This window comes from Panthera onca, chromosome F1 (genome assembly GCF_046562875.1).
Source record: "Panthera onca isolate mPanOnc1 chromosome F1, mPanOnc1 haplotype 2, whole genome shotgun sequence".
Lineage (NCBI taxonomy): Eukaryota > Metazoa > Chordata > Mammalia > Carnivora > Felidae > Panthera > Panthera onca.
The window spans coordinates 5,099,209-5,118,643 of NC_138355.1; the positions used below are offsets into that span (position 1 = coordinate 5,099,209).

Genomic DNA, 19,435 nt, shown 5'->3' on the forward strand with positions numbered 1-19,435 from the left:
TCTTCACCTGAAAAATGGGACTAATAATACCTACCTCAAGGAATCCGTTGCAGGAATTAAGTGCTATCACGTATACAAGGTGGCCTGGTTTATGGGGAGCGCTCAGGACGTGTTAGCTTGCCTGCCCCACCACTGTCACCCCGTGCCCTGTCCCCATAAGAGTTAAATTCTTTCTTTTTTTTATGTTTATTTATTTTTGAGAGAGAGAGAGCACAAGTGGGGAGGGGCAGAGACCGAGGGGAATGGAGGATCCCAAGCGGGCTCTGCTCTGACAGCAGCGAGCCCGACGCGGGGCTCGAACCCACGAACCACGAGATCATGACCTGAGCTGAAGTCAGACGCTTAACCGACTGAGCCCCCCAGACGTGCTTTCTAAAGCGGAGGCACATGTGAGCGATCTAGTTTACTAGTTTTGGAATGAGACTCCGGGGAGGACACACAAAGGAAATGTAGTCCAAACTTGGCGATTTCCGTCTTCGGCACCCCAGAGGTTGGGGGTCTGTCACCCCCTCTCTTCATGTCATCACGTGACCTGGTTCCCCGTTACCGCCCCCGTTCGTCTTGTAAAGAGTGCGAGAAACAACGAACTGCAGAGACCCAGTGAAACATCACTTTATTTTCTTTGGGCCGACACTCCATTGTTTTTGCTACATTTGTTTTAAAAAAGGAAACACGTGTGGGTTCTGGTGGTAAATTCTCTAAAACGGGGGGGGGGGGGGGGGGGGGGAAGAAGCTAACTTTGCACAGGCAAAGCCAGGTCTGGGGAGGTGCAGGTGAGGGCAGGGCTCCCTGCCCCAGAGGGTAATGACTCTTACAGCTCATTCCTACCTCCTCCTTTTTCAGAGGAACCCGGTGGCCCAAAGTCTGCCCCATCTGCCTGAGGTCACAGGTGTGGCCCTGCTGGCTCCAGAAACCAGGTGTCCTGGGTCCCTGCCCACTGCCCCCAGCCGGACGCCCCTCGTCCTCCCTCCCAGCCATCTCCCAGGGAGCGGGGGGACCCAAGGACGTTTACAAAAGTCCAGAATGGGTCAACGTGTTGGGGAAACGGTTGTAGGGGAAACGGGAAGTTTTTGGTTGTGTTTTAATCCCTCCTGCCATAGAGTACATCAGTCTGTTTCTCCCATTCTCATCATTGGGGTGTGTTGTCCCCAAGCTTCGTTGGCGAATTTGCCAGAGAAGGTCCCGGCTGACCATCTGTTTGTGCTTGGCTACATCCTCTACAGAGCAGTCTGGGATTCCTTCTGGAACTCGGCAATCCCGCTGCGTTAGTTACTCCTGTAAGTGCTTGGGGTGAGGGAGGGACAGGAGGACAGGGGGAGGGGCACGTAGGCAGGAAAGTTACCGCAGGGGCCAGGGCTATGGTGCTAAATTGGAAGGTCTGCACCAAGGCCCCGGGCGGTGCACGGGTCCATCGGAGACCTCGGTGGCCACGGCCAGCCCTAAGGCCCCAGCCTCCTGGGCACGGGCGCCCCGTCCCACGCGCAGCTGCACTTCTCCACCCTCATGTTGGGCAGGCTGACCACCTGGGGCCTGGGCCTGCCGCCCTCCTTGACGCCCACGATCAGGGGCAGCGAGGTCGTCTCCGAGGCGACGCACTGTCGCGGCCCCGGGAACGGCCGCCTGAAGGTCGGGGGCTCCGGGGGCTGCTGGCACGCGCCCACACACTCGTAGGCCAGGAAGCCCGGGGGCTCCAGGACCCAGTTCTCGGCCCACCGCATGCCCCGCAGGTCAACGTAGGTCTCCTGGCGGCAGCAGCGGGCGCCCTCTGTCGCCTCGGGGTCACAGTCGCCCTGAGCTCTGCGGGGACAGGAGGGGCGCAGGTCAGCTGAGGTCACGGGGGGGGGGGGGGGGGGGCACCTGGGAGGGAGATTTACCGCCAACTCTCGTCACGTTGCACAGGCTGGGGTTTGCGCCGGGGACGGGGAACCACCAATAACCAGACCCTGCGCAGTACGTGACCTTAGTCCCGGGACGGGGGGAAACCCCGCGTCCGTTGATTCCCACGGCGCCCCTGGGAGACCCCACGCCAACCCGCCCGTTCGGGGGGGCCCCCGAGGGCACAGGCGCCTACCCGTAGGCCCCGAGGTCCAGGGTGTGCAGCTCCAGCTGGGGCTCGCCCTGCCCCGTGCCCTCCTGGCCCTGGGACGCGAAGCGGAGCAGCGTGTGGGCGCCCGAGGCCCGCGGGCCCAGGTGCGCCCTCTGCACGGACACCTGCAGCAGCAGCGGCTGCCCAGACCGGCCCAGCTGGCGCCAGAAGTTCACGGCCTCGGTCACGTCGAAGGCCTTCCAGCCACTCCCCTGGAGGGACACCAGCCTGCGACACCCGTGGAGACGGGGGCCTGAGCTGGGGCTGGGGACACCCCCTGGGGGGAGCCTGCCCCCCCTCCTCCCTTCTCTCCCCCCTCCCCCACACTAGGCCCACATGCCACCCTCTCCTTCTCCCCCTCCAGCCCCCTCCCCCTCCCTCTTCCCCCCCTCGGGGCCCACCCGCCCCCTCCCCCCTCCAACAGCCCTACCCCCCAATCCCCCACCAACCCCCACCCACCCTGCCTTGCTGGGCCCACCTGCGCGCCCATCACCTCCCCTCCCCACTGGCAGCCCGGCCACGGCCTCCCCACCTGGAGTCCACCAGGTAGGTGCGGTTCGAGCTGTCCTCGTGGATGCGCAGCCACTCGACGGTGACGCGGGCGCGGGCGCCGTGCGGGGACAGCCGCTCGAGCCTGCGCAGCGCCGCTTTGGGGACCGGCTCCTGGAAGAGGCGCAGCACGGCCTGCACCAGCTCGCTGTTGGGCGGCAGGCGCCCCTCCATGCCGAACACCAGCACGTGCGTGGAGGCCTCGGCCGCCAGCAACCTGCCCGCCACCTCTGGGGACGGGAGCAGGGTCAGGAGGCAGGTCAGGCCCGCTGGGAGGGCGCGGGGCCCAGAGCCAGTGAGCAGAATCCCCCAGGAAGGCAGGGAGAGGTGGGGGCGGGGCCTCACCTGCACAGCCGCCTTTTTTTTTTTTTTTAAGTTTATTTATTTATTTTCATAGAGAGACAGAGAGCGAGTGAAGAGGGAGAGGGGCAGAGAGCGAGGGAGAGAGGGAATCCCAAGCAGGCTCCGTGCTGACAGCGCAGAGCCTGACGTGGGACTCGATCCCACGAACCCCGAGATCACGACCTGAGCCAAAACCGAGAGTCAGACGCTTCACCGACTGAGCCCCCCAGGCGCCCCGACACGCAGCCTTCTTCAGGCGAAGGCGCTCAGCTAAAGTGGGAGGGCCAGCGGAGAGAGGGAGGCAGAGAGCCACCGTGGAAATCTGTGGTCACCAGCCGAGAGTGGCCTTTCCAGGAGGGAGGGCAAGAGCCCCGACTTCCTCTCCTCTCCCTGCCTGAGGGGCTCCTGCCCAGTGAAATGTCCCCAACCGGAGGAAGAGGCGCCTGGGGCCTGTCGCCAGCTCCTGTTCCCCAGAGGCACCAGGCCCCGTGTCCCCAACGCCTGAGGCTCCGGGCTGACGGTGGGACCACCTGACCACGGGCCACGTGGCCGCCAGCGGTCAGCTCTGCAGAGCGTTCAGGACCAGCCTCCTCGTCCCCAGGCCTCCAGGCGCCTGACCGGCCAAGGCCATCCTCCCTGTCACTAGCCCCAAGTCCCCTTTCTCTGTCTCCCCTCCTCCCACGGGGCTTCTGCACCCACGAGGGTGTCATTCCTGCCTCGCCTCTGCCAGTGGGGCCCCTGGTGCAGACGGAGCCCAGGGCCCCGGATACAGCCACGCTCACCATCCCGTGGAGCTCCCCGCCCCCTCGACGGCCGCCCCGGGACAGGCCTGCCGGCCTCGGCCTCCCCGTTCCCAACGAGCACCGGGCTACGGCAGGAGGGGGACCTCACCTCGGACTCTCTGGCTGAACCTCTTCCCGCGGGAGTGGGCGCCGTGACTGCGCTGCAACAGGGCCACGTACTGGGCCCTCACGTGGGCCGGGGTGACCAGCCCCTCCACGTCGCGCTGGTCCAGGACGGGCGCCTCGCGGAGGCCCAGGTGCCGCAGCAGGCTGGCCCGCACCTGCTCGCCGGTCAGGGCGGCCCCGGGGCCCGTCAGGGGCAGCGCCCAGAACGCCCAGCACAGCCACAGGGGCCTCATGGTGCCGCCCGGGGATGGGGGGCGGGTGTCAGAGCGCACGCGTCCCCCGAGGAGGCTCGGCGAGGGTCTCAGCCCGGTGTGCGGAGGGCCGGGCCCGGGCCAGCTTTATAGGCAGCCCTGAGCTGGGCCCGGGCGGAGGGGGGAGGTCACACCCCTCGGACCTCCTGGGAGCTCAGCAGCCAGACGGTCCTTGGGCCTCGAGGAGGGGGCCGTCTGGAAAGGGCACAGAGGCCCGTCTGGATGCCGCACCAGCCCAGGGCCTCTGGCTATTGCTGTCTGGGCAGCTCAGTGATAACTTTAGTGTCTGTTGAACTTCCCTGGCCGTGCCCCAGTCCTAGTCTGCGAAAAAGGGGGCCCATTCTGGGAGAACGAGAGTCCTATCAGGAGACCGTTTAAGTCTCTCCTGGAGACTAGTGTGGGTCTCCGTTTGGTCATCAGGCAGGAAGGACTCTGGGTTCCTGCAGCGAGCTTCCCCAGAAGCCCCTGGACTCATGTTGCCCCTTTCTCTGTCCCTGCCAGCCCCCCATCCCCCCACCCCGGCTCCTCTCCACAGGCCCTGGGAAGACCGTGTCCCGTCCATGACAGAGGAGGCCCCTGCGGTCAGGACCGGCTCTCCAGGGGTCCCAGGAAGAGCAGTTTTGCAAGTGTTTGCTGTCACATGACAGACTCGAAGCTCTTTAGGCAGGAACTTCATTCTGGGGGCCCTCCATGCCCTAAAACAGAGGCCACAGCTGCCCAGAGTCTCGTCCTGCCCACAGCCTCAGGTATGGCGCCCACGGGGGTGGGAGCCCCCAGTGCCACAAAACGCACAGTTGAGACTGGCTGGGTTCAAATATGGGGCAGGTCTAATAGCCAGCAAGTTCCTTATGCCTCAGTTTCCTCATCTGAAGGATGGGTAACAATCCGGTCTACTTCACAGGGCTGGTCCGGAGATCAAACGGATTAACACGCAGAGGATGTTCAGCCCGGCCCCTGGCAAGTAGTGGGTGCACGATAAGGGTTTGCCACCCTGATCACCTGTCCACCCAGTGCACCTCCAGGGCACGGCTTTCCTAAAAATGCCAGTAACGAGAACAATCGTTTCTCGAGTGCCCCCTGTGTGCCAGGAAGCCTTCTAAGCTCTGAACACGATTCACAGCAGCCCGAGGCGGCAGGCGTACCCTCCCGACGCGCAGCCAGAGCTCTGCCCAGGGAAGGAAGGTGTCCCGGCTCACTCAGCCATTGGAGGCCAGGAGGCCAGTGCCCAAATCTGTCCCCAGAAGCCCCCGCGTGGCGCAGGGGATTTGGGGAGGTGCAGGAAACATGTGGGCCTCATAGCCCGGTGTTCTGACACGGCCTGTGCCTGAGCGCCAAGGGGCCCCGCAGCCAGGAAGCCCCCCGCCTCCTCTGAGGTTCGCTGCGTCACTGACAGGTCTCCCACGCCACCCCCCTGCCTCTGTGCTCCCACACATCCCAGGCAGAGGAAGAGAGAAACTTCTCGTGCTCAAGGGCAGAATTGCCACCATGGGCGTATGCATATGAAATATGTAATAACCTGTAATAACGGTGGGGGGGGGGCGGTGCTTAGAACTGGAGGAATAATAACACTGATCGTGAACCTCATGGTAACATTGCCTACGGGTTACACACGTTCTGAGTGCTTTGCACACATTAACTCTTTTGTTTACACTCCGGTGTAATCCACATGTAACATTGTTAGTTTCACGTATACAAAGTAATGACTTGATTTGTTTACTGGGCCACCTGCTCCCCACAGTAAGTCTGGTTCACATGGGTCACTGGGTCACCACACGTAGTTACAGAATTGTTCTCCTTATGCCGAGAGCTTTAAGATAGTACCGAAAAAAAAATTTAATGGTTATTATTCACTTTTGAGAGAGAGAGAGCGTGAACGGAGGGGACAGAGAGAGAGGGAGACCCAGAATCCGAAGCAGGCTCCGGGCTCCGAGCTGTCAGCACAGAGCCCGACAGAGGGCTTGAACTCATGAACTGCGAGATTGTGACCTGAGCTGAAGTCGGACCCTTAAGAGACTGAGCCACCCAGATGCCCTATTGTCCCCGTTTTGGAAAGAAACTGAGCCACGACACTGCTCCCTGGCTTGCCCGAGGTCGTCCGAAGGGAAGGAAACGGGTTTTGGCACATATGTCCCCGGTACGTGGAAGGGTAAGACAGAAACCCGGCAGCAGCCGGACCAGAGGAGAATCGGGGCCTCAGCTCCTTCTCCACCGCCCCCGCCCGTCCCCACCCGCCTCGCATCTGCAGAATTAGTGTAATTCACAGGCAGGAGCCCATGTCAGAGCTCACGTCTCCCATAGTCTGAACGCCCCTGCACGGCGAGGCGCCACCCCTCCCTCCCTGCCCCCCCCCCTCCAGCGGCCCCACAGGCCTCCCGCTCGCTCTGGGCCAAGTGCATTCTCCCGCAGAAGGGAAGCTGTCGCTTTTCTTGGCGAGTGATTAGCAGGGACTTACTTGATGCAAACATTTGGGCCAAAAGGTGCAGAAGTGTCACATTCCCAGGCAAGCGGGACCGTGTCCCTTAGTCCTGGCAGCTATTCTGAGCTGGTGTCCCATAAATATGCAACGGTCCATCACCCTTGCCGAGGGGTGAGCGGAAGCCCGGTGGCTTATCACTGGCCAGTAGGTGCCAAGGAAGTAACACCTGGGCTGCCTCTTGCACGCCAGGGACCCCTCCCCGGGCCCCCAACATCCCGGCCCCAGGAGCTCCCTGGGGCTGGAGCCTCGCGGTGAGGCCGATGGGCCCCTGTGCTGGTTCCAGCAAGGACGAGGTGTCACAGGCTGCTGTGAGCGGACAGGATGCTCCCCTCCGCCGACACCTCTGGGAGCCCCCCGTGTCCCAAGCCCCTTTTGCACCAGGGGTAACCAACCGGTTACCCTGAAACTTCACTTTCCCAAGAAGAAAGTCAAGCAGAAAGACCCGCAGACCTTCCTCTGCTGGAATCTCTGCCTCCCCCAGGCCTGTCACCTTGCTCCTGGCCTGGCCTCCCAGCACGGAGAAGACTCTAGAGCCGAGTCCTGAGTGCGAACTGGACCGCGAGTCAACACCCAGCACCTCTGACTGAGGAATGGGCTTCTGGGCCCGGGTGCTCAGGGGGCCGTGGGCACCTGGGCAGGTGACTCTCCAGGATTGTGGGGACCTCCCTCAGGGGAGAGCCTGGGGGCCCTCAGCTCCCACCCCAGAGGGACTGCCCCACAAGGTGCCCCTAATTCTCCCCCGCATGCCCTACTCTGTAGCCTCAGGGATCTGAGAGCTGAAATGCGCCGTCCAGGCCATTCTGCCCGCCCCCCGGTTTTACTTTATTTATTTTTTATGTTTACTTGTTTATTATTTTGAAAGAGAGAGAAGGAGAGGCAGAGAGAGGGGGAGAGAGAGAATCCCAAGCAGGCTCCACACTGTCAGCACAGAGCCCAACGCGGGGTTCGATCTCATGAACCGGAGATCCTAGCCTGAGCCCAGATCAAGCTTACCCGACGCAGCCCCCCCAGGCGCCCCTCTCCCCCACCCCCACCTCCCGTTTTCAAAGCCAAGAAAACCGAGGCTCAGAGAGGCGACCACTTGGCCAAACTCGCACAGTCACGGATGGCTGACAGTTGAAGCCAGGCCGTCCAGTTCCCAGGCTGAGAGCTCCTGCCTCACGCTGAGGCCGGCAGGGCGCACCCGGCGGCCCCAGTGAGCTGGGGACTCGGTCATTCCGGGTCGGGCTTGGACTGGACGGGGGCCACAGAAAAGCAGACAGACAGGCAGCCCCCCTGACTCCTGAGGTTTCCTGGGCACAGGCTTTTGGTCCCGAATGTGGATTCCAGGCCGACTGAAGTTCTGCTGGGGAAATAAAGTAATTGGGCAATTAGCCAGTGGCCAAAAAGAAAAAACACGAATGTGGATTGGGACGCTTTTTCCGAGGGACTCATCAGCCAGCAGGAGGGAGGGTGGTGGCCTTTGTCATGCGGGGCGGGGAAGCAGGCCCACCCTGCAAACACTGTGACCTGTGGACAGTCTGGTCTGGCAGCCTGTGGGGTCAGAGTGGGCTCGAGAAGGGGGAGAACTACGAAATCACCTCTTCTGACCTCGTGGGAGGAAGACTTACAAAGCTGTCGAAATCAGCCCTCGCTCCCCCGGGGCTTTGTAAGGCAGAAGGCCAAGCCACTTACCACCCTGTACTGTAGGTTTCCAGTTCTGTAAAGACCTTTTTTTTCAGGTTTGTGTGTTTGTTTACGAAAGAGTGAGAGTGAGAGAGAGAGAGCGCGAGCTTGAGCGGGGGAGGGGCAGAGAGAGAGGGAGGCACAGAATCGGAAGCAGGCTCCAGGCTCCGAGCTATGAGCACAGAGCCCGACGCGGGGCTCGAACCCACAAACCATGAGATCATGACCTGAGCTGACGTCAGATGCTTAACCAACTGAGGACCCCGGTGCCCCTTTCTCGTGACTTTCTGGGTGACGTTTTCCTTTCTCCGCCTTACCTCCTTGTAAGAATACAGTATATAACACACAGAACATGCAACCTACACGTTCACCAGCTATGCTGTCCGTAAGCTCTGGTCCACGGCAGGCTGTTTATTGGTGGTTAAATTGGGGGGGAGTTGAAAGTTCCACGCAGATTTTGACTGCACAGGGGTTGGCGCCCCGACCCCCCCACATCGTTCAAGGGTAGGCAGTACTCCGCCCCCCTACGCATGCACACTCGGGCTCAGCACACGACCCAAGTCCCCTCCCTCCTCCTCAGGTGGCCGGTGCACAGCCCAGCCTCCCGGCTGGCTCCGACCTCTGCGTCGGGGACTCCTTGGTTCCTGCGGTGGCTCTCCCTGACCCGGTGCTGCCCAGCCCAGTCTTTCTGCACAGCTTGGCCGTGGTAGAGCCACAGCGCGGGCCACCCTGAGCTTTGCAGGAGGGCTCCCCGCCCCGCACCTGCCCCGTTCTGGCACCTTCCCTCCCAGGTCAGGTTTATTCTGTGGGCGAGCCCCGGGGTGCGGTGATTTCTGCCCGGAATCACCCAGGAAGCTGCAAAATCACGGACGGCTGGACCCCAGGCCTCCTGAGTGTGCCTCGCTGGGCTACACGGTCCAGGAATCTGACAGACGCAGGGGGGAGGCTGGCTGGGACTGCGAGAGCAGGCCTGTGAGGGAGACGACATCTGTTCTGCCATTAAGGGCATGGTAACCTGGCCCGTTCCAGACAATTCCTCGGCTTCCTGATTGCCTGAGAGAGGAAAGAAAGGGCTCAGAAAAAAAAAAAAAAAAAAAGGAAAAGAATTTTTGTCGTGAGGTCTTTTCTGGGCTTTACCTGAGCGTTCGAGAGTAAGAAGAGAGGGACAGAAAGGGGTTTCTCTCTCTAAACGCTCCAAACACAATCACGATCTATGCAAACGGAGGTTCCTATTCAACACTCTGGAGTTCACACCCTGTGGGTCAACATTTCCCTCTAAATCTCTGTTAATTCTCGGGGCGCGGGGTGGGGGTTGCTCAGTCGGTTAAGTGACTGACTTCAGCTCAGGTCATGGATCTCGCGATTCGTGAGTTCGAGCCCCACGTCAGGCTCTGGGCTGACAGCTCGGAGCCTGGAGCCTGCTTCGGATTCTGTGTCTCCCTCTCTCTGTCTCCCCCTGCCCCCGCCCCTGTCTCAAAAACGAATACACATTTAGAACATAAATAAATAAGTATTCTCCACCACCACCCTCTCCTGCGAAAAAACTCTTTTCTGTCTTTCTGGCTATCTTCACTTTCCAGAGCCCTGGCTCAGGAGCAGGAGGCCAGTGCTAAGTCTGAACCATGGCCCCTCTGCCTGGGGGACCCCCAGCCTGTCACTTCTGTGACACAGACCCAGGTTCCTCCTCCCGAGCACCCCTGGAGGCTCTCCCGAGGCCCAGCCCGGCTCCCCGCACCCCCCCCCCCACCCCTGCCACCAGCAGCACCCTGGCCTCTCACAGAACAGCCCGGGGAAGGTCAGCTACTGGCTGGCCCTCCGTTTCTTCTTTGCCTTGGAGACAGTCTCCACTGGCAGGTGTTACATAAAGTTCACTTCCTTCATGAAAACCCCTCGCTGGTGCTCTGACCACCGCCTCTCTCCCTGCCCGGTCCTCCCTCTGTTCCCTGGATGCCCTTGACCCCTCATGGGAACACTGGGTGACACTCCCTCTTGGCAATCTGGTGCCGGACAGAGTTATCAGCTTGGCCGGGGACGGACAGCCTCTGGTTGGAACCAGTAATCCTGCCCAGCCCGGTGCCTGGCAAACAGCTGGCACTCAGGGTTGGCGGGGTGGGGATGGGGGGCAGGGGGAGGGAGGAAGGGACGAGAGAATACATGGGTGGGCGAGTTCTTTTCTTTAATCTTTATTTGTTTATTTTGGGAGAGAGAGGGAGAGCATGAGCAGGGGAGGGGCAGAGAGAGGGAGAGAGAATCCCAGGAAGTTTCTGTGCTGTCAGCGCAGAGCCCGATGGGGAGCTCGAACCCACAGACCGCGAGATCGTGACCTGAGCCGAAGTCGGACGCTTAATGGACTGAGCCCCCCAGGCGCCCCTAGACGGGCAGTCACATTTTCCAGGCGGCAGGTACCGAGTCGGTCACGTGGAGCCAGAGCCCGGGAGCAGCAGCAGGGAGGCTCTCTCTGCAGGGCGGCTGATAGCGGGGAGGAAGGATGTGTGGGCTCTCCGGGGGGGACGGGGCAGGTGGGCTAAGGGCACAGGGGGCCCCCGGGAGGCCGTAGCCTTTTGTCAGGAGCTGTCTGGGGAAGGAAACGAGCTTTGGCCCTTTTGTCCCCTCCGGCCTGCTTCCCCCACTCCCCGCTCTTCATTAGGGAGTGTGACACCGGGGCCACCGCGCAGCCCCCGCACCTCCTGGGAACACCTGTTGCTTCCTGCGCGGCTCTCTCTGCCCCTTGAGCATTTGGCTCCAAGAGGTTCCTGGTGGGAGCTGGCGGGGTTTCTAAAGAGACGAGTGGGGGGGGGGGGGTGTGTGCGTGCGCATGATGTGTGTGTGTGTGTGTGTGTGTGTGTGTGTGTGTGTGTTAACTTACACGACCCGGTGGACGCCCCGCTCAAAAACCCCAGGTGCAGCCCCTCCCCCGCTCTGCAGTCCGTCCTCCCCTCAGAGTTTCAACAATCCCGTGGGTGACTTGGTCCCTCTGTCGCTTTGCAAACGTGTAAACAGCACACGCAAGCCTGGCGCCTCGGCCCCGGGGCCGCAGACGGTCTGTTGTGTCGCCAGATAAATGCAGGGGTCCTGCGTCTGCTCTGGGGTCACCTGTGCCGAGCCGGTGCTCGCAGCCCTGGGGACAGCTGCCACCTGGGAAGACACGCAGGAAGACAAGGGGTCTGCCCAAGTCTCTCCAGGGACAGGTGCCTGGTGTCGAGGCTCGTGGCCGAAACACCAAACACGTACCATCTCACGGAGGCTGGGCCACGGGGCCAGGAGCGGCTTTGCTAGATGGTTCTGGCCCAGGGTCCCTGGGGGTTGCGGTCAGGATGACAGTCAGGGCCGCGGGGCGGCCTCCAGCTGGGCTCGCTCACCCCTCGTGGACCCAAGGCAGCGACCCCAGGTGGAACTCTCCAGAAGCTCCAGGACGCAGCTGGAGGGAGGAGGTCAGGGCTGGAAGTAGAAACCTGGGAATTGTCTAGATGGAAGTCGAACGGGATGTCGCAGAAGCCAAAGTCTGAGACCCATTCTGGTTTTAGTTTCAAATGTGACACTTTGGCATTCATTTTGATTTTCTGAAATTCTCAACTAAGACAGTATTTATCTTGACTCCTGAGTTTCCGGAGCCTCCTGAATGTCGCGTGCAAGCTGAGTGCGTCACTGACCCCCCTCTGGTCCCAGCCCTCGTGGGAGAGGGGATGAGGAGGGGGCAGGAGGGGAGGAGGCTCGGTGGAGACAGGCCCTCGCCCCTCCGGCTCCCTGTGCCCCCCTCCGCTGTGGCCACATCACCAGGCTTGCTCCCGAATGTGGGAAAGGTGGGAGGAAAGCTTAGAACTTTCTAGAGCCCAGCCTCAGCCTCTATGGGACGTCTCCGGGCAGAACCCCCAGTGGCCTTTGCCCTCACGTCAGTTTCTTCCCTGGGGGGTGGCTGAAGCCCATCTAAGGGCAGAGCCCCTTGTGAGGAGAGGAGGTAAGTCCAGGCAGGGACCCCAAATGGTGTCCCGTGTCCCCTTTCCTCAGCAGAACCAAGAACAGGGGCAGGCTGGGGCCCCGTGGCTGCCTGCCCCTACCCCCACGGCGTGGCGCCCACGGTGTGTGTCTGTCCGGGGCTCCAGGCCCTCACGTGTCTCTACCCTCAAAACAGTGGAGGCTGGGAAGGGAAACTGAGGCCAAAGTGCCCAAACTAATTCCATGTCAAGGCCACGCAGCCTGTCAGGGGCCCCACCGGGATTTGAACCCAGGGCCCCTGAGCAGCCAGGCTGCCCCACTGCTCCTTAATCTCGTGGGGAACAAGCCCCTGATCCCAGTGGATGGGCCACTTCTGGGTGGGGGGCTCAGTCGGTTGAGTGTCCGACTTCGGCTCAGGTCGTGATTTCGAGGTTCGTGAGTTCAAGCCCCGCGTCGGGCTCTGTGCTGACAGCTCGGAGCCTGGAGCCTGCTTGGGTTCTGTGTCTCCCTCTCTCTCTGTCTCTCTCTCTCTCTCAAAACTAAATATTAATAAAGAGGAAAGGAAAGGAAAGGAAAGGAAAGGAAAGGAAAGGAAAGGAAAAGAAATAGAGTGATGAATCAGGAAATGTGTGCCTGAGACCCAGGCCAGACCGGCTGGCCTCTTCCCCCAGCAGAGACCCCCCCCCTCCCTGCTTCTGAGTGGCCCCAGCGCCTCCTGCCAGGCAGTGTCACCCTCTGGTCAGGCCCAGCTGGCCCCTGAGCCATCGTCCCCATCCTCAGAACAAGGAGAAGGCCCAGCCTTTGCAGGGTTGTTAAATCAGTACTTATGAAGCACTTAAAACGGTTGCCAGAACACGGAAAGCCCCAGGTAAGTGCTTTATAAAATAAAAAAAGGAAAAGAAAGGATCCCAGAGGCTGTTTAACTGACCCCGGGGCCCTCAGACAGGACCCATCCACGGAGCAGGGACGGAACAGCACAGCCTGGGCGGCAGGAAGGGAACATCACGCAGGCAGGTGGTCAGTGAGGACCCCTTGTGAAGAGCCGGCAGTCAGCAGGTGTGTTTACAGGAGCCGCCTTTTTTTTTCCCCAAGTTTATTTATTTTGAGAGAGAAAGTGTAAGTGGGGGAGGGGCAGAGAGAGAATCCCAAGCAGGCTCCACACTGTCAGCGCAGAGCCCGACGCGGGGCTCGAACCCACAAACCTCGAGACCATGACCTGAGCCGAAGTCGGGCGCTTCACCGACGGAGCCACCCAGGCGCCCCTTAATGTCATCTTTATACTCTCTGTGTTTTCCAGAATTCTTGCAAGCTTTTGTTCCAGAATCAGAAAAATGAGGGGTTTTTTGGGGTGTTGTTTTTTTTTTTTTTTTTGCGGCTGTTTTGAATGCACCGATGCTGGTGTTACAACAGATAACTCGTCACAACAGACGGCGTTACAATAACCTGCCTGCTTAGAACCTTGGGTGAGTGACGTAACCAGTGACACTGGGTCTGGTTAGGCACAATGAGGGGCGAAAAGAATGCCAGATGCGGCGGCCTGGCAGAAAGCGCCCATTCCCTGACTCGTCCCTTCGCCACGCTTTGTGCCAGAGGGGATGCCGCGGGGGAAGAGTCGTGCCCACCCCAGGGACGTCGGACTCAACCAGGCTGTTTATGGATCGGCTGTTTGCTGCCCTTACACTTTGGGAAAACGTTCAAGTGCTTCTTGGCCGCACAGGCTGAGCTACACTCCTTAACCCACAAAGTCAAAGGAACTTCCTTCCAAGCCCTCAGATGTAGAGCGTTTGCGAAATGGTCTTGCAGACTAGAGAGGGGACGTCCACGTGGCCGACAAACCCCAGCCTCGCTGGTCATCGGGCCACAATCCGCTGTCAGGAAGGACAGAAAGGGTTGACATTTCTCTGTGTCTCCCAAAGCCGAGCGCATCCGTTCCTATGACCGGCGTAGGCGTGTACCCGACAGAAAAGGGTCACGCGTTCCTCAAAAGCATGTGCTAGGCCGTTCATAGCCGGCCGTCGGTGATGCTCCCACACCGGAAACCATGCAAAAGTCCGTCGGTCGTAGAACGGACGCGGCAGGGCAACAAATGTGAATGGACAACTAGCCCGAGCGGTATGCGGAATCCCACATGGACGCGCGCACAACAGAACTGACTTCGCGTTCGGTTTCCAGAAGCCAGGATGGCATGTGCCCTTGGGAGGCGCGGCCCCGGAGCAGGCCTCAAGGGGCTTTGCCGGTGCTGGTGACGATCAGATTCTCGCTGCGCGTGCTGGTCACACAGTTCCGTTGTAAACAAGCCACCCTGTGCACTGCGGCTTAGTCACGGGTTCTCTGTAAGTGACATTCAGCAGTACGTTTATTGAAAGGCCCCATTGGGGCGCCTGGGTGGCTCAGTGGGTTTGTTCATTTCCATTTGTTTTGGGGGCGCCAGGGTGGCTCAGTCGGTTGAGCGTCTGACTTCGGCTCCGGTCACGATCTCGAGGTCCATGGGTTCGAGCCCCGCGTTGGACTCTCTGTTGACAGCTCGGAGCCTGGAGCCTGCTTTGGATTCTGCGTCTCCCTCTCTCTCTCCACCCCTCCCCCGTTCATCCTCTCTGTCTCAAAACTAAATAAACGTTAAAAAAGAAAAGAAAAGAAAAAAGAAAAGAAAAGGCCCCTTAATGAAAGGACGAGTTGAGAGCAGGAAGAAATACTTCCCTAGAACATCACCGAGGCTTGCCCGCCCTCGAAACCAGGGCCTGGTCGTCTTTCTCTCACCACGTAAGTTTACGTGTTTCTGCAGACACGCGTGATTGGAAACTAAGTTCCTTTTTGCGTATATTGGATCGATTTCCCGCCAGTACGAACTTCTGAATGCAGATGAGTGGAACTTGCGCTCTTTCTCTAGGGAAAATTTTCAAAGAAGTTTCTTATGTTGCCCTGGGTTTCTTTCTTCCCTGTGGTTAAACGATTCGACAGGCTCTTTTCTCAAGCTCTTTATTTTTCCCCCAATGTTGTCAGAGTCTCTGTCTCCTACATCCTGTGAAAGGAAGGAGAAGAGCCTGGGGTGGGGTCCCCTCCCTCGGCGTGAGGTGGGGGGACCTGACCCTGTCCCGCTGAGTGATCCGGGGGTACGGGCGCGGGGACGGGTGGGAGCCGGGACCCCGATCGGTCTAGGTCGGCCCCTTCCCAGGCCGACCGCTGCCTCCAGTACTGCTGTTGTAGATGAGCTTGTAGGACAGTCACAAGCCACGGGTTCAGCCAGGCGCCCATGAGCACATCCTCCCCGAGCCTGGCAGCTGTGACCCAGACGCGGCCTGGGCCTGGACGGCCCCCCTTCCAGGAGGGGAGACAGACAATAAAGAAGACACCAGAGAAACCAGATAAGGGAGAGGAAGTAAACAGGGTCATGAAAGAGAGAGTGACAGGGTGGCCTCCCCCAGAGGGGCGGGGGGTCATCTGGGATGGAAAGGGCCAGCATGAAGGGGGGGCGGAGAGGGCCGATCCAGGGAGGCAGCAGGGGTGTGGGGCCCAGAAAAGGCGAGGTGTGTGTTCCAGGAAGTGGCCCATGCGGCTGCAGACAGAGGCAAGGGGCAGGGGCTGGAGGAGGAGGGGGTCCCCGGCCATGGGAGGCCCTGGGAAGCCGCTAGGAGTTCTAGGCCAAGAAAAGTGACACGATCTGATTTGCATTTTATGTTTTAAACTTTTATCTATTACGTAATCTCTACCCCCACCGTGGGGTCAAACTTTTGACCCTGAGATCAAGAGTCACACGTGGGCCGCCTGGGTGGCTCAGTCGGTTGGGTGCCCGACTTCGGCTCCGGTCACGATCTCACAGCCCGTGGGTTCAAGCCCCGCGTCGGGCTCTGTGCTGATGGCTTGGAGCCTGGGGCCTGCTTCGGATTCTGTGCCTCCCTCTCTCTCTGCCCCTGCCCTGCTCATGCTCTGTCTCTCTCTCAAAAATAAACATTAAGGGGCGCCTGGGTGGCTCAGTCAGTTAAGCGTCCGACTTCGGCTCAGGTCATGATCTCGCGGTCCGTGAGTTCGAGCCCCGCGTCGGGCTCTGTGCTGACAGCTCAGAGCCTGGAGCCTGCTTCGGATTCTGTGTCTCCCTCTCTCTCTGACCCTCCCCCGTTCATGCTCTGTCTCTGTCTCAAAAATAAATAAACATTAAAAAAAATTTTTTTTAGGGGCGCCTGGGTGGCTCAGTTGGTTAAGCGTCCGACTTCGGCTCAGGTCACGATCTCGCGGTCTGCGGGTTCGAGCCCCGCGTCGGGCTCCGGGCTGATGGCTCGGAGCCTGGAGCCTGCTTCCGATTCTGTGTTTCCCTCTCTCTCTGCCCCTCCCCCGTTCATGCTGTGTCTCTCTCTGTCTGAAAAATAAATAAACGTTAAAAAAAAATAATAATAATAAATAAATTTTTTTTTAATAAAAAATAAAAAAAAATAAACATTAAAAAAAATTTTTTTTAAATCAACCAATAAAAACCCACATGTCGGGCCACTGCAAGTCTCCAAGCCCGGCACGTGTCAGGGCACAGGACGCTGGCCTGGAACTCGCATCCATAAGGGCTCTCATTCCAGCAGGGTCTGGTCCAAGAGCCCCACTCACTCCCGACTCCTGGGCTTTGTCTGACCGCACAGGGTCGTAACTCCAGCCCCCCAGCACTAGAAGGCACTGGGCCCAAGAGGGGTGCTTTAGGGAAGTGCCTCGTTGAATCCTGAGGCCACCTAGGAGGCAGGGACGCTGGCCCCTATTTCACAAGTGAGGACGTAAGGCTCACGGAGGTCGAATGGTCAGCCGGCCGGGCCGGGGTGGGGACGAGGTGGATTCTCCTCGGGAGACACTCAGACCCTCACCCAGAAACCCTAGGGGCCCCACAGGGGCAGAGGGCGACGCAGAGGTCCTCAGAGGCCTTTCTGGCACCTTCCCCTCTGGGCCGCGGGCTGGGCCCCGCGGGCTGGAGGCTGAGCCCGGCCTCCCCGAGGGGTGCTCTGGGGCCATTCTGCGGAGGGAGAGGCCGGCCGACCAGGCCGGGCTCGGGGAGGCTGGGCGGGCGAGGAGGCCGGAAGGTGATGGAAACAGCAGGGCCTCAGAGCCCCAAGTCCTCGGCCTCTCTGCGTCGTGTGCCTGGGTCAGTACTGGTCAGCCTCAGTGTTTTGTCTGTAAAACGGGGTGGAAACAGGGTCTGCTTTGAAGGGCGGTTGTGAGAAGCAAGATAGAAGGTGTTTGCACAGCGCTGGCGCTCAGATGCTGTGTTTATCTGGGGAGGCCCGGCGGGGGGAGGTCTGCTGGGGGCTTCAGGGTCAAGGGCGGCCGCCAAGCCTCCCCGCTCAGCCCCGGGCACTAGCTGCGTACGGGAGACCTCGGGGTGGCACGCGGACCCCCCCCCCCCCAGCTTGATAGCCTCGTCGTGTCAGGAGCGGGAGAGTAGCTTTCGACCCCCAAGTCACAGATTAGGTAGGGGACGTGGGAGATCGGGGCGGGGAGGGGAGATAATCCGTTTCACACCCCCAGTGATAATTCCGGCGAACCTTCCCCTGTATGTCCTGGGACGTCTTCCCGAGGTATAACCTTTGTTTTCGCATAATGATCTTGCGTTCTCTACGCACGAGTTTTATATCTGGCCGCTCTTACCTGTACCCCAGGTGCGATATTCCGTTCGTACGTCTTGCCATCATTTTCACCCGTTCTTTCCCCTTTACCCAGTTTGGGACTCTCCGTTTTTCCAAAACCCATGTTTCCATAAAGAATGAATGCCCAAATGCTTTCAAAATTGTTTTTATCAACAAACCCTATTTCTTTATATTTTACTTTTGTTTTTGAGAGCAAGCCTGCGCATGCGGGAGCACCAGTGGGGAGGGGCAGAGAGAGAGGGAGACACGGAATCCGAGGCAGGCCCCGGGCTCTGAGCTGTCGGCACAGCGCCCTACACGGGGCTCGAACGCACAAACCACCGGGAGATCATGACCTGAGACGCAGTCTGAAGCTTCACCCACTGAGCACCCCCCCCAGGCGCCCCGCCCCCCAATATGTTTTATAACACAAAAAGGAAGCGGTTGTCGAATATGCAAATTCCTCCAGCAGAAAACAAGAGTAAGTGAGTAGGAAGGAAGCATTTATGGAGAAGCAGAGGTTTGGGGGGGACTGTAAATGATGGGTTCACGGCTGCGGCGCGGAGGCAGAGGGGAACTGGGAGAATCCAAGAGCCAGGAAGGACTGAGTCTGGTCCAGTCCAGGCCGGCCGCCTCTAACCGTAAGCTGTCCCTTATTCTGTGTGGGGGACGGTGGGTCTGAGGGTCTGAGGGACCCTCCCCGCCGCCAGCCCCTCCTCGCTTGCCGATCCCGTTTGTAGGCGCCCAGCTCCCCCTGCTGGCAACAAGGGCCTGCCTTCCTCGCAGAGCTGGGCGGCGAATGGAGACCCCTTGCTGCATGTAGGACAGCCTCTCACATGGGCGCTTGGGCTGCTCTCGGATTTGCTTTCGGTAAACCATTCAGTTCCGGTCATTTTCCTCAACAGCCGTCCAAGGCATCCCATGTCGGCAGGCGCAGGTTTCAAACACACCCTGTGGATGGGCCGGGTGATCCACTGATGAACGGGGAGAATATTTGGAATTCTATTATCGCCTTATAGGATACATCACATTAGTCCAACAGTACGTTCCCTCGTTCAATAAATATTACCCGGCATGAACGAAGCAGGCAAAAATCTCTGCCATGAATGGAGCTTATTCTCCGTGGGGGGAGAGGGATATTTGATAAGTAAAATAACTAGTAGGGAGCACTGGCAGATGGGAAAGGGCAGCGGCTAGTCCCGACTGAGTGAAACACACCAGATTTCAAAGACTTAGTACCAAAACAAAACAAACAAAAAAAAAGCAAACTATCTTATTATTGTCTTATATTGATTACATGTTGAAATGATATTTTGAATATATTGGGTTCAATAAAATGTTCGTTTTCTTTTTTTATTTAATTTTTTTTAATGTTTGTTTATTTTTGAGAGAGAGAGAGAGAGAGAGCATGAGCAGGGGAGGGGCAGACAGAGAGGGAGACCCAGAATCCCAAGCAGGCTCCAGGCTCCGAGCCGTCAGCCCAGAGCCTGACGCGGGGCTCGAACCCACAGACCACGAGATCACGACCTGAGCCGCAGTCGGATGCTTAATTAACCAGCGCCCCTGTACTCTTTAATGTGACTGTGGGAAAATTTCAGATTACGTGTGCGGCTCACGCAGCTTTTCTTATT

At 59.4% G+C, this 19,435-nt stretch overlaps 1 protein-coding gene across 1 annotated transcript; it reads right to left on the reverse strand.

Annotated features, from left to right (window-relative positions):
• Nucleotides 1-596: 596 nt before the first annotated feature.
• Nucleotides 597-4,556, reverse strand: LOC144614851 (left-right determination factor 1-like). Its single transcript, XM_078440698.2, has 4 exons — nucleotides 3,869-4,556; nucleotides 2,619-2,865; nucleotides 2,072-2,314; nucleotides 597-1,797 (listed from the first exon to the last, which is right to left on the reverse strand). The coding sequence occupies exons 1-4, from the start codon at nucleotides 4,116-4,118 to the stop codon at nucleotides 1,440-1,442; spliced, it is 1,098 nt and encodes a 365-aa protein (XP_078296824.2). The 5' UTR covers nucleotides 4,119-4,556; the 3' UTR covers nucleotides 597-1,439.
• Nucleotides 4,557-19,435: the final 14,879 nt, after the last annotated feature.